The 15,010-nt window shown below is 40.0% G+C and overlaps 1 protein-coding gene across 2 annotated transcripts in view; it reads right to left on the reverse strand.

Annotated features, from left to right (window-relative positions):
- The window catches only part of lrrk1 (leucine-rich repeat kinase 1), a 38,091-nt gene that overhangs the window by 5,908 nt on the left and 17,173 nt on the right, over positions 1 to 15,010 (reverse strand). Inside the window, exons 23-33 of one of the 2 annotated variants that reach the window (XM_033991672.2) lie at positions 14,307 to 14,476; positions 11,904 to 12,043; positions 11,126 to 11,363; positions 10,445 to 10,611; positions 9,649 to 9,852; positions 3,153 to 3,292; positions 2,943 to 3,080; positions 2,268 to 2,462; positions 1,515 to 1,666; positions 881 to 998; positions 669 to 785 (exon numbers count right to left, since the gene is read on the reverse strand). In XM_033991672.2, the coding sequence (XP_033847563.1) occupies positions 669 to 785; positions 881 to 998; positions 1,515 to 1,666; positions 2,268 to 2,462; positions 2,943 to 3,080; positions 3,153 to 3,292; positions 9,649 to 9,852; positions 10,445 to 10,611; positions 11,126 to 11,363; positions 11,904 to 12,043; positions 14,307 to 14,476 (1,779 nt within the window). Of the gene's footprint in view, positions 1 to 668; positions 789 to 880; positions 999 to 1,514; positions 1,667 to 2,267; positions 2,463 to 2,942; positions 3,081 to 3,152; positions 3,293 to 9,648; positions 9,853 to 10,444; positions 10,612 to 11,125; positions 11,364 to 11,903; positions 12,044 to 14,306; positions 14,477 to 15,010 lie in introns of both variants that reach the window. The other variant, XM_055230226.1, reaches the window with a different exon arrangement.

Here is a 15,010-nt window from a genome sequence, read left to right on the forward strand (position 1 = left end):
GCTGGGACTAGCCTTTATGCAGCTTGTGAGCCAAGCATAATTAAGTTGTCGCTAGTTTGTGGCTGATGTCTTTCTACTTGTTCTAGATAATGACGTTGCTTTGTCACTGAACAGAGTGTCTGATGCCTGAACACTCAAGACGCGCCGCGTCAATGCTAAATTTGCGCCGCGAACGGGAACGGGAACAGGACGGCGAAGACACACGTGCACTAGAGACTGCATATGAACTCCACATAGAGAAGGAGGAAAATACGTGTGAGTCACTGTTAATCATTTCTTATGTGTCCAACTTCGTAGGTTGATCATTAAAATTAAATTTGTTCCAGTATTTCTAAAAGCTGTCATTTTAATTTACAGTACAGTATAGTATTTGGTTAGTATACTGTGCTTATTTTTCTAAATCTATGAAGGTTTGAACTTTGAGAGGGTTTAAACAAGAGAGAAATGTGAGAAAATGTTAATGCCTGTCTGAGAAAAGTGTATGAAGTGTGTGAAGACGGGTTTTACAGCCTTGTTAATTGTAAAAAATAAAGTTTTATACTTCGCAGATTTCGTTTATCCCGGGTTATTTTTGGAATGTAACCCCCATCATAAATGAGGGACCACTGTATTTCAATATTTCTTGTCATAGCCTTATATAGGAATTTGTTACATGTGGGTGTTCACACCTGCAGCGTCGGTGGTACAAGGAGGAAGGAGGTGATGACGGCTGGAGAGGGAAAGTGTTTCTGGGGCTGGCTCAGGGGACACATGTCCTTCAGGCTGTAGATCAACACCTCCTGCTCCTGCTTCCATGTTAAAATGAAGAAATCAGATTACTATTACATACACTTCCTCCTCTTATAAAAGCCCCACTCCTCTGTCTGTGCCTGGCCTGTACCTGGGTGGCCATCCACAGAGAGTTGCCCACTTTGAGCTGACAGCTGATTGGGTCTCCAGGACACAACATCCTCTTCACCTCCACCAGGCCCGTGTCCACATTCACAACACTGTAGTTTCTAGGAACAGAATGAACCCAATGGTCATTCATACAGGGGTGTCCGCATCAGCAGCGTCAGATTTTGGCCAATAACATAGAATGAATTAAGGGATTTATTTTATTATGGATGTTTTTATAGCACCACAGAACCTTCAAAAATATGCACCATAACTGTGGGAGAGCTTGTTTCTCCACTGATTTGCACCTCTGCCACCTGCTTGTTTCCATGAAGAAGTTTTTACTTGATGTTCCAAATTTAGATTTCAGATTTTAGTCTCCATGCAGGTGGTATACCAGCCACCAGAAATCTTAGAATTGCTACTTTAAAGGAAAGACATTTTTGTTATAATTATTTAAAAACATTTAGCCTTGGAGTAAAAATAATATCAACAATACTGGTAATAAACTTTTGCATTAGAATATGAGGTGGTTTTGTAGTTCAGAATTAGAGAGCTGCATACACAAATGCCCTTCTTTAGGCTGAAGAATTGTTAAATTGATTTAAATAATAGAGAATAACACGGTGTATACAAACCGTTCATCTTTGGTCCCGTCCCAGAACACGGCTGAGGGCCCCTGCAGAGGGGACAGGAAGAGCTGTGTGTGGGCCCCACAGGAGAGCACATACTTCAGACAGGGGAAGGAGGGGTCCTGCATCTCCTTTACACACTGCGCTGCCACTGGTCTCTGCACAAGAACACAGCACATTTAAGTCTTTAAAACCAAATTGAACATACTAAATTGTTAAATGTCCCAAATTATGCAGAAATGACCTTTTTACCTAATAATCCAAAGTTATGTTTTAATGTTCTCCTAATCAAATCATTCCCTGAGCTTTGTTTTGTTTCAGTTACACAAGTAATTTTGCATATTTAGTGTCTATGAAAACATTCTGTTCTTCTGTTATGCTTCGATAACATGAAACAGAGGGCCTTGAGAAGTGTCTGGTTTCAAGTGTATGTAGGGCTGCACAATATATCGCAAAAAGTATTAATATCAGAATATTGGCTGATATCACAATTAACTAAATCGCAGTACTAACATTCTCCATCTAACAGAAAGATTCTCCATCTGACATAAATGAACCTTTTTTCTGTAAAAACTTCAATCATTAATCTTGGTTTTGTCTCTAATAAGTTTGACAAGGACATGAATGTTTTAATTTTATATAACTAAAATGAGTTAAAAAGCATACTAAAAGATCATAATAATTTAGATATCAGAGTTCTTAAGAGCCATATTTACCAATAATGTACAGCCCTAATTGTAAGTGAGTACACTGATTTACCCTCTCTGGCTTTGTGTCCCAGCAGCGAGTGAGGAGGCTCTGCAGGCAGAAGAACTGCACCTCCTCCGGTCGTCCCAGGGCAGGGCGGCAGCCTTTGGAGAGCTTCTTGGAGATTTGCAGCTGATGGTTCCCCAGAGCAGGTCTTTGTCCAGACAGAAGCTCATACAGGACCATGCCGTAGGAGAACATGTCCACCTGAGAATGGAGAATGCAGAAGTAAAATACTCTTTTTTCTTGTTTACAAATTTTATCTCTTTTTTCAAACTAATATGCTTTACTTCTACTTCTGTGATATTATTAGTATAGTAGTGTTTTATGTTTATTATATGTATTATTATTTAAAACTTGAAGACCCCCTGATGAAGTTTAATGTATGATGAGTAGTATGATTGTATTACTAAAAGACAATCTTAAATCAAGCAATTATTAACATTCTTATCTAATTCTTATTTAAGCAGTATATTTTTGTCTTAAAACAAGATTTGCCAGTAGAATAAGTAGCTTTTTTTCATTTTTCCAGTATAGTAACATTCTTCTACTCCTTTCAAGTGTTTCATTTTCTTATTTAAAAAAACAAGACATTTTGAAGATAAATACTACTTGATCTGAACACTTAATAATTATCTTAAAATTGTATTTTTTCTATGTTAGTGTTATATGTTTAAATATACAGGCCTTCTCATCATAGACGATGCCTGGGCGGATCTCAGGGGCCTGGTACCCCGGGGTCCCTTCCACACCCAGGGCCCCCTCACGGAACGACTGACGTGAGATACCATAGTCAGACAGCTTTATGTTTACAGGCTCCTGCACCTAAGAATTATTGTAATTCACATTAACAACAGCGGTCAAAATCCGTACTATTTATGAAGAGAGTCCACACACCTCCAAAGACCACACCAAGATGTTGTCGGACTTCAGGTCACAGAAGATGATGTTCTTCCGGTGCAGATAGGCCAGTCCAGCTGCTATCTGATAGGACATTTTAAAGGTCAGCATGTGGCCAAGGGGAATGAACTTCACACCTACAGAGACACAATCATAATCAAAACACTCACAAACTTTTCACAAAAATCACAAACTCTCTTCAGAACTAAATTAAAAGTTAGTTGTTTGTTTGTTTTTTTACAGTTATGAAGGTGTGCAATTTATGTTTAATGTTGTTCATGTGATTTGAACAGACAATAGTGATAGTTATCACAGTTTGTAAAAAAAGGGAGTGTGTGGAGCTCAACAGGCAAGGCAAGGCAAGGCAAGTTTATTTGTATAGCACAATTCGTACACAAGGTAATTCAAAGTGCTTTACAGAATAAGAAAGACATTAAAATCAAAACATAAATAATCACCCAATCTGCAACTCTCTCACCCACTCGTTTGCACCCTTTAAAAACTCTCTCTCGCACTCTTTAAACACTGTCTTGCTTAGTTTAAGAAGTTTCCCATTACTTTACAAAAAACATTCCTGTCACCTCTCAAATACTTTCCTGTCACTTTACTATGTCTAATAAAAGTCCATCAGTCCATGTTTCTTTTGTCATCATAAATTTACCATTAAAAAAGAAGAGTGCAGAATAAAAACCTTTCAGTCGTATGCACAGCTAAACAGAACCATTTTGAGCCTGGATTTAAATATTGTCAAAGTAGAGGCCTGTCTCACATCTTCAGGAAGACTGTTCCAAGTTTTAGCTGCATAAAACTGAAACGCTGATTCCCCATGTTTAGTCCTGACCCTGGGCACCAGCAGGAGGCCGGTCCCTGAAGTCCTCAAATTGCGAGATGGTTCATATGGCACTAACATGTCGGAGATGTACTTTGGACCCAGGCCATGGAGAGACTTATACACAAGCAGAGCTGCTTTAAAGTCTATTCTTTGAGCTACAGGAGCCAGTGCAGAGACCTGAGCACAGGACTTATGCGCTCATACTTCCTGGTTCTAGTCAGGACCCGAGCAGCAGTGTTCTGGATGTACTGCAGCTGTGTTAAGGCTTGTTTGGAGAGGTCAGTGAGCAGGCCGTTACAGTAGTCAAACCTACTGGAGACAAATGCATGGATAAGTCTCTCTAAGTCTGGCTTTGACAGTATACCTTTGATTTTTGCAATGTTTTTTAGGTGGTAAAAAGCTGCAGATGTTATTGATTTGATGTGGCTGTTAAAGTTCAAGTCTGAGTCCATTGTTACCCCTAGATTTCTAGCCTGATTTGAAGGTTTTAGAGAGAGAGACTGGAGGTGACTGCTGACACTTTCTCTATGTTTCTGTGGGCCAAAGATGATGACTTCAGTCTTGTCTGAGTTTAGCAGAAGAAAGTTGTTTTGCATCCACACACTGATCTGCTGGATGCAGTGGCAGAGTGAATCCACTGGTCCATATTCACCTGCTGCCAGTGAGATATAGATCTGAGTGTCATCTGCATAGTTGTGGTAAGACACATTATTGCTGCGTATTAACTGGCAATGGCAGCATGTAGAGATTGAACAGCAGGGGTCCCAGGATTGAACCCTGGGGTACCCCACAGGTCAGGGACATTTTATCTGATGTACATTTTCCAATTTCAACAAAGTACTCCCTGTTTTCTAAATAGGACTTGAACCAGTTTAGTGCAGTACCAGAGATGCCCACCCAGTCCCCTAGTCTCTGTAAGAGAATCCCATGAGCAACAGTGTCAAAGGCAGCACTCAGATCTAACAGGATCAAGACTGAGACTTTGCCTACATCAGTGTGCAGGTGGATGTCATTTGTCACCTTGATAAGAGCAGTCTCAGTGCTGTGGTGGGGTCTAAAACCTGTTTGGAAGACATCAAAGGAGTTGTTCATTTCGAGGAAGTTAATAAGTTGTTGGTAAACAACTTTTTTGAGGACTTTGCCTGAAAACGGCAGATTTGAGATCGGTCGATAATTGTTCAATATTGTGGCATCAAGACTGCTCTTCTTTAGGAGAGGCTTGATAACCGCAGTTTTCAAAGCGCTTGGGAATGTTTCAGATTGAAGTGACATATTAACTGTGTGAGTGAGTGGTGACAGCAAACTGTTGAGCACAGACTTTAGAAATTTAGTGGGTAACACATCGAGGCAGCATGTAGATGAACTGGTGACAATCTCTTGGACAGTTTTGTCAGTTACAGGTGCAAAGTCAGTCAGCTCTAAGTGTCTAGGTGGGTGCTGGGTTGTTATTTGTGTTGTGGAATTGATGGCATTTTTAATGCCCTAAACCTTGTCATTAAAGAACACTGAAAACTCATTGCACTTAGATGTGGAAATTAGTTCTAACGGCAGTGGAGCTGGGGGGTTTGTTAATCTGTTTACCGTTGCAAACAGGACACCAGAGTTGTTACTACAACTTCCAATAATGTCAGAAAAATACCTTTGCCTCGTTCTACATAAACTGTGGTTGTACTTGTGCACCTTTTCTCTGTAAATCTCATAATGAACCTGGAGCTTTGACTTGCTCCATTCCCGCTCGGCCCTCCAGCACTCCCTTTTCTGTGCCCTGACCGAGTCATCATTCCTCCATGGTGCTTTCTGCTTATCTTTAAACATTTTAACCTTCATTGGGGCAATGGTGTCCAGAACATTCAAAACACTCGAAGTTACAGAGTTCAACAAATCATCAACATTAGAACTTGAGGCATTTTCAAAGTGTATCATTTCCATGAACAGTGCACCTGTGTTATCATTTATGTGTCTCCTTCGATCAACTGCAGGACCAGCCAGTGGTTTGGAAATAACAAAGAAGACACATAAATTATCAGACAGAGCAGCATCGACCACATTGACATTTGAAATATTTACTCCTCTTATAATGAGCAGCTCCAGAGTGTGCCCTCTGTTGTGGGTGTGCTCGCTGACATGTTTCTGTCAAACACATTATCCACATGTACATTAAAATCACCTGTAATGACTAAACCATCAAAGTCTGTGCATACGGCTGAAAGCATCTCAGTAAAATCATCAATAAAACTTTGTGGAGGTTTGTATATGACTAAGTAGAGTATGGAGGGGGATTGTTTTAGCTCCATTTTGAATGAAACATACTCAAAAGATGAAAACACCCCAAATGACAATCTGTGAGTAACTAAATTATCTCTAAAAAAGCACACACACCTCCACCCTTTTTGTTTACTCGTGTTTCAGATTCAAATTTGAAGTTGGGTGGAGTTGATTCCACTAGAACTGCATTACCTGTGTTTTTGTCAAGCCATGTTTCGGTTATAAACATAAAGTCAAGACTAAAAGAAGAAATAAAATCATTAATTAAAAAGGACTTGTTACATAAAGATCTGACATTGAGCACAGCAAGTTTCAGGTTAGTTTCAGTAGGACTGGATGTTATCGTCTTACAGGGAATGTGAACTAAATGTCTCTGATTGGACAGTTTAACTGTCCTTCTGTTAATCAATCTACGTGGTGTAACTGTAGTTTTAGCTCCATCACAGGGCCTCAGCATATTATTTTTATCATGACTGTATGTCCTGAGACAGCAGAGGCCCTGTGTGTCCTAGCTCTTGTTGATAACAGCTCTGGGGAAAGGCAGGGAAGGGCGAGCAGGGGGGAGTTTGGGTGAGGGACCAGGTGAGAGAGCAGGGGGGAGTTTGGGTGAGGGTGAGGGACCAGGTGAGGGCCGAGGAGGTGGAACAGGGGGGAGTTTGGGTGAAAGACGAGGGGGGATAAGTGGGTATGAGGAAGAGTTCAGCATAGTTGATGGCAGAACTCTCGATCACTCTATATTAGGTGTGAGGGGAGCCATCTTAATTCCTGATCTGATGAGACTTTCTAGATGGTCGGGAAGGGCCATAGGTGAAGGTGGGGAGGAAAAGGAGAGTGAGGAGTCCGTAGAGGGAGTAGATGTAGCAAAGGGGACCCAGGGCTGGTCTGTGGGCAGGGGAGGTGATGTGGGTGCTGCTGCGACTGAAACCTCTGCTGGGGCTGTCACAGACAGGTTCAAGGCCTGTGATGTGGGCCCTGAGGGAAGTGACGCTGGAGATGCATCCTTCACTTTTGAATCCTTTGCTGGGGGAGATGGTTGTGCTGCTGGTGGTGAGTCCTTCGCTGGGGGAGGTGGTGGTTGTAGTTGTGGTGCTGCTGGTGGTGCTGACACATTGGCTCAGTCTCTGGTTAGTGCAGCAGGAATGCTTCTCTCATTCCTCTTTTCTCTCACTGGCCCAGGACCCTGTCCAGGCCGGTTTCTCAGAGCGTGGAGGAGGTTATCCGTCAACACTCCCACTCCACCTCTGCTCAGGTGCGGGCCATTTCCCTTGAACAGGTCCTCTCATTTCCAGAATAGATCAAAGTTCTCAATGTAGTGCAGTCCTCTGGCTGCACATTCGTTGAACAGCCATGTGTTGAGCTGAAGCAGCCGGGTAAATTTGTTCATCTTCCTTCTGTCTATGGTAGGAAGAGGTCCACTGATGAAAGTCTTAACCTCCACTTTATCAAGCTCCTCAAATAATTCAGTGAAATGCTTTTTCAAGATTTCAGTCTGATTCATTCTGGTGTCAACTGCACCCACGTGCACAATCAGCTGTTTAGCTCCTTGGTATGTTGACAAAACTTTTGGGAGGAGTTTTGTAATCTCAGAGACAGTGTGACTGGGGTACGAGCAAGTTTGGATTCCTCTGTGAGTCACATCTCTGATAGCACCGTCTCCTAGCAGCAGCGTATCTCTGACCTTGACGTTTGGCACAGACTGCCTGTCTGCCGCCGCTCTTTAGCCAACTTCATTGCTCTTGTTTTGTGACAAAAATCCATTTTCCGTTTGTATATTAACATCAGTCTGTGACAGTGGTAAAAATCTGTTTGTAAGCTGTATTTTGGGTGATGTAACTATATTAGCATTGTCTCTTATCACTTGTCGCGTTGGCTTGAAATTCTTGTCTTTACAAAGTTTTGGAAAAAACACTGTATCACTCAGGTTTAAGTTGAAAGTAGCAGTTTTTTCACTCTCTTCTCTGAAAGTAACTGTAGGCTGCTTACCGCTGGAAGTCACAGGGAGGGTTCGGTGAAGTCCTTTTATCAGATTCTAAAACAAATTTCCGTGCTTGTAGCTCAATAATTTGTTGTTGATAGTTCCAACAGCGTTCACAGAAAGAATTTCTTTTGTTTCTTCCTCCGGATATGTTGGTGGCTCATCAAAAATTTTGTTAAAAATGTAAAAATGGTTTAAAAATCTTGGTTTACTTAAGAGAAAATCATAACTAAACAAATCTCCCAGCAATGGAAGAGGTAAAATGATTAAAAAAGCAAAGTAAGGAGGAAGCAACAGGAGCAAGCAAAGTTTGCGTCTGCACTCTTCAGAACAGTACAGCCCATCTCTCAGGTTCTAGAAGTAAAATCCCCAAAGTGAAAACTCGATAGTGGCTAATAATCTACGATCAAGATAATATATTTCTGAAATTTTATAAACAGAGACATTTGACCAAATTGTAGGTTTTAAACACAATAGCATGTCAATCACTGTGGATCATGGAATCCTCTTACAGAGACTAGAGGACTGGGTGGGCATCTCTGGCACTGCACTAAACTGGTTCAAGTTCTTTCTAGAAGAGAGGGAGCACTTTATTGAAATTGGAAAATGTGTCTCAGATAAAATGGCCCTGACCTGTGGGATGCCCCAGGGGTCAATCCTGGGAACTCTGTTGTTTAATCTTTACATGTTGCCGTTAGGCCAGTTATAATGTGTCCTACCACAACTATGCTCCAAACTAGCCTTAAGACAGCTGCAGTACATCCAGAACGCTGCTGCTCGGGTCCTGACTAGAACCAGGAAGTACATAAGTCATGTGCTCAGGTCTCTGCACTGGCTTCCTGTGTCTTAGAGAATAGACTTTAAAGCAGCTCTGCTTGTGAACAAGTTTCTCCATGGCCTTGCACCAAAGTACATCTCTGACATGTTAGTGCCATATGAACCACCTCACACTCTGAGAACTTCAGGGACCAGACTAATGCTGGTGCCCAGAGATGGGACTAAACATGGGGAATCAGCATTTCAGTTTTACGCATTTAAAACCTGGAACAATCTTCCTGAAGATGTGAGACAGACCTCTACTTTGACCATGTTTAAATCCAGGCTCGGTGCTGTTTAGCTGAAAAACTGAAAGGTTTTTAATCTGCACTCTTCCCATTTAATATAAATTTTATGATGATTATTTGTTTGTATTGTATTGTATTGTGATTTTATGATCTTTCTTATTCTGTAAAGCACTCTGAATTACTGTGTGTGTGAACTGTGCTATAAAATAAACTTGTCTTGCCTTGACTAAGCTACCAAACAGCTAGTCTTATTATTCGATAAAAAAAAAACAACAAAAAAAAAAAACTATGGCACTTCATTTTATATTATAGGATAAATCAAGTTATTTAAATAAATAATTTGTAAATCAGTCTAACCTGATCTCTTGTTGCTCTCTTCTAGTACTGTGTTGAGGCTGCCCAGTGGGGCCAGCTGGAGAGCGAAGCACAGGGGGTGGATGCTGATGCCGAGCAGGGACACAATGCACGGGTGGTTCAGGGCACGCAGCATAGACGCCTCCTGACGGAACTCAGAGAAACTGCGACAGGCGTCAGCAGACTGGAGGTGCCTCAGCATGGTGTCTGAACCAGCAGAGGAGAGAGCTAGGTCATGACACATGGCGAAAGATCGATATACTGCTTTTCAAAGGTGTTTTTAGTTGCAGCACATTTTTGGTTGTATGATTCCATGGCACATCACCCACTGAAACAGCACCTAACTGTAATGAGATTCAAATTGAACAATTCTACAGTGCACTGCTGCCTCCTTATGGCAAAGTATGGAACATCCAGCAATGTGATTTATTTATTCATTTTATTAAATTCATTTTTTATTTATTTTTTGATTAATTGTTGTATTTAAGTATTTATTTCAGGCTAGTAAAAGAGTTCCAGCACAGGTATTTTACATGATGCTACATTAAAAACGTTCTGCAGCCTTGGGTGCTCTAAACTGAAAAGATTTTACATTTTGGAAGGAATTTGACAATATCTACAACTTATATATAGTGAACATGTACAAATCTAGATGTGGATCCTTTTTGAGTTGTTGGGTAGGGGCTAAAGAAAGAAAGTAAAAGGCCCACTGAGAACCATTAAGCATTGGATTGGAGAATGGATTAAAGAAATTATTTCACTATCGGACTATGATCTTAAATAATAATGAAAGTTGTACCACTGTTGGAGCTACGTTGCCGGCCAAACTTCCTGAAGCTAAACATCTTGAGGGCCACGGGCTGAGAGCGGTACAGGGCGTGGTAGATGGTGGTCCCACTGCCCCCCTGCCCCAGGACCCTGCTCTTCTCCTCAGAGAACTCCAGGTCTGAGGTCTGCAAGAACAACCTGACAGGTATGCAAGCACATAGTATCTGGATCAGGGATTTTTCATACAATAGATTTAATAAACATGAAACTATTTTTAGCATGTCCATCTGGCAATTAGCTTCCTTTCTACTGCTCTGCTCTATTGTTTATTTTTCAATTAAAGGTGTATTATTTAATCTTTCTGGTGAAGTCTACGCCACCCACTTGTAGAGATGATGCTTTGCCAGAAATGTTCCACTGTATTGCATTGAACTTATCCATCTCCAAGGAGACAAACAGATGACACCAGGTCAAGCTACAGTTCAGATCTGTGAAGAGGCTACTCTCCTTACTGTAAGAATGAATGTAAATAAATAAATGCATGATATTGCAATACAGTAGAATTTTCCAGGCCAAGCAATAGCATCTCTATGAAGACTAAGAGGTGCCGACACTCCACCAGAAAAGTTACATGGTGCACCTTTAATATGTTGACAAATCTTGTATTTTTTGTTTACTTTTTATCCTTTGGTTTGTATTTGAAAATAATTACCGTGAAGGAAAGTCGGTCATGAAGAACTCGGGGACCAGCTCCTGCAGGAGGACGGGCTGCTCTGGGTGCTGGGGACAGACAATGCTCTGACTGTCCACAGCAGCTAACACACAGTCCTCCATACTGAAGTAATGTCCCTGTGTCCACTGCTCTGTGCCAGGGGGACACGGGGGACACAGGGGACAAGGGGCGTACTGCTCCATCAGGAGGCTGCCATCGCTCTCAGTGCCAGTCAAAGCTAAGGAACACAGAAAATATTGTGGTTAATGATCAAGCCAAGTTACCAGTGAAACATTTACTTCATTTCAATCATTTGTGTTTTCAGTCTGTCAAAATGTTTATGGTTGGCTTAATAAACTAGTTTGGGCAACTAAGCCTTGATATTCGAAAAGTAAAACTAGAAAAAACGTGTTACCTCTAAAAGGCTCATTTGTCTGTACTAAACATAGTGAAAAGGAAAGCAATTTGTATCAAGCTAACAGAAATTACTCTCGCGACGGAGGAAGACTAAATATGAGGGATTACTCGAACATGTATGAATGATATGAAACAACTAGAATGTGTTTGGGGATGTGGTGAAGATACAACAGGAAACATGGCTGAATACCTCCAATTTGTCTATAAATGTGTCTTCCCCCCTCCACTCAACTCACTTAAGACACAATCTCATTTACATTTCCACACACATCAGTGTAAGAATGAGGTGTAGCTTTTGGTCTGTTTGTAATGCGCTGCATGTAATGGACTATGTTGGTATGGTGTGAATGATTAGACTGACCGGGGAACCACTGGTCAATTAGAGAGTTCACGTGATCAGTGATGAAAGCCATGGCAGAGAAGTCCCTGGTCTCAGACTGACAGCTGATCCGGATCCCTCCACTCTTCTTCCTCTTCCAGTCCACCTCAGCAGACTCCACACTGAGCAGGCAATACATGTGATATTAAGTTTGGATAGGAGTAGGAATGAGTAGGAATGAGTTGCAGTTCATTTTGGATATTTTGGAAAACACAAGGCAGGCCACAGTGAAATGGACTAACCCTATTTTTGATCTCATGTATGTTTTGTGTTAATTTTCTGAATAGAAACCCGTAGGTTGGGGCCCAAAAGTGGGCAGCAAGATCATTGTTAGTGGTTTGTAGGCCTTTATCAAAACAATCATGATCAATGCTTGAATCCACAAAACTCAAAAAATACTATAACATAAGAATGTAATTTGATAATATCTATAATAATAATTCGATCAAACAGGTCCACTTCGATGGCAGTCATGGCACTAGTGGAAGAGATAGTAACAGCAACGGACAATAAACAATACACAGTTGGAGTTTTCATAGACTTAAGCAAGGCCTTTGACACCACTGACCATAAAATACTCTTGAAAACGTATGTCAGAGGCACTGCACTCGCCTGGTTAAATAGTTATCTTAGTAACCGACATCAGTATGTGCATATGAACAATTTTGACTCAGATAAAAAGACGATTACACATGGAGTTCCACAAGGTTCCATTTTGGGACCAAAATTGTTCATTATGTATATAAATGATGTATGTGACATATTGAAAAACCTAAAGTGTATTTTGTTTGCAGATGATACCAGTCTGTACTGCTCAGGAAGAGACTTAGATCAACTTCTGGATACAGTGGAAAATGAGCTCAAAATAATAAAGAAATGGTTTGATATTAACAAACTATCACATAACTTAAGTAAAACCAAATATATACTCTTTTGGAATAGACAAATTTCTAAACAAATTAAAATTAAAATTAATGATATAGAAATAGAAAGAGTGTATGAAACTAAATTTTTAGGTATCACCATCGATAGTAAAATAAGCTGGAAAGTACATATAAATAATGTAAAAACAAAAATATCAAAAACTATTGCTATAATGTGTAAAATGAAAACCTTTTTAAACCAAAAATCACTGTTTATATTATATTGTTCTCTTTTCCTTCCACACCTTAATTATTGTGTGGAAATATGGGGGAAGAATTATAAATCCAACATGAATCCTCTATTTTTACTTCAAAAGAAAGCGATTAGGATTGTCAATCAGGAAGAATATTATGCATCCACCAACCCACTCTTTATTAAACTAAAAACATTAAAACTAAATGATGGTTAAATTCTGGTTGAATTTAATACAGCAGTTGTTATGTATAAGGCCCATAACCACATGCTTCCACACTGTATCCAGGAGCTGTTTAGACCTAGAGAGAGTCGCTATAATTTGAGGGGAATTGGCATCTTCCAAAAAAACTATGGCAAGAACTACAAAAAAATCTATGTGCATCTCAGTTACAGGGGTTAATTTATGGAATTGTTTGGACAATGAATTAAAAAGCTGCACATCAATCAAAGTATTTAAGAAAATGTATAAATTAAAAATTCTACAAAAATATAGAGCAATAGTATAACTGTTACTATGACAACTGAACTGAACATTAAAGAACAGCATAAACTTTGTCTACTACATAATATGAATTATGTAATAGGCAAACAAAATAGTAATAATAATAATATGTTGATGATTAAAAATGACACCCATGATCATGATAAAAAAGGACTACTAATTATTATATATACAAATATAAATCCAGAGGTAGCCGTAAGAATATAAAAACAAATGTATTTCTTCTGTATTGTATACTGTATATTATTCTTTAGATGTGGAATTAGGCAGGCATAAATAAGCTTAGCTTCAGTCTATGCCTTTCAGTCACAATGAACAAATTCTATGTGTGTGACTGTGACAATGTTTTATTTATTTTTCTGTGTGTGTCTGAATAAACAAACTAAACTAACTAAATCTGTTATACCAAATGTAATATGTTTTTACAATGTGTATTACTAATATACATTTATGTTTGATATGTTATATCTGGGTTGTGACAATTCAGGATAGCTTGAAGGTGATACCTGTAGCTACACAGGTGAGGACCACTGATATGGATGACACCTTTCACACTAGCATACAGCATATTAAAATTAGGACTTAACTTGGACCACAACCAGAATTAACCTTGGACCAGACCAGTACGGAAGCAGGGCTAGAACAGAACCAAACCAAGTCTACATCACAACTAAACTGGCCTCAAACAACCCTTACAGCATGACTGTTAAATAAAATGAATGACAGCATACAAATGATCATGAGACCTGTTATGAATAGAGTACCTGAGATGTCCTCCGTGGAAGGTGACCAGCAGCCCCTCCCTCCAGTAGACAGTCTGCCTGCGTCGCACTCTGAAGGTGCTGCAGCGACTCCTCTGTAGGGCCCCAGCAAAGCTGTACATGACCGAGGCTCTGCTGCTGGCTTTGGGGGCGTGTCTGTGGGGCTCAAATGACTGCAGAAACACATCACAGCACATTATGCTATTGCAGTGGTTCCTAACCTTTTTCTGTCTTGTGTACCCCCAAAGCATAGACTCACACTCGTGTATACCCCCCTATATATATATATATATATATATATATATATATATATATACACACCCCAGGGGAAACATTGAGCTATTGTATAAAATGTGTAGACGTGTTTAATAGGTTGGACTCATGTTTCTAGAATTCTTAGTCATAAATTCAGATGAAGGTAGGTGCCTTCTCTATTGGCCAAATCGATGTCTCCATGGGGATGTTCATTGAATTTTTTTTTAAACACAAGTTACGAGTCAGATCTGTAGAGAGTTGAGCCCACTTACAGAAAAAATGCATTATAAATTCAGCGAATTAATAAATGCTAGATCAATACATTTAATTCCATATTAAGGAAGATTCCAAGAGGAGCAATATCAGCCCTATCATCAGTGACACAGACATGGCGGACACATGACAAAAATTTTACAGAAATGCACCTTTCCCTTATACCTTTCAGTATTTTC

Source organism: Periophthalmus magnuspinnatus, chromosome 3, assembly GCF_009829125.3.
Source record: "Periophthalmus magnuspinnatus isolate fPerMag1 chromosome 3, fPerMag1.2.pri, whole genome shotgun sequence".
NCBI classification, from domain to species: Eukaryota; Metazoa; Chordata; class Actinopteri; order Gobiiformes; family Gobiidae; genus Periophthalmus; species Periophthalmus magnuspinnatus.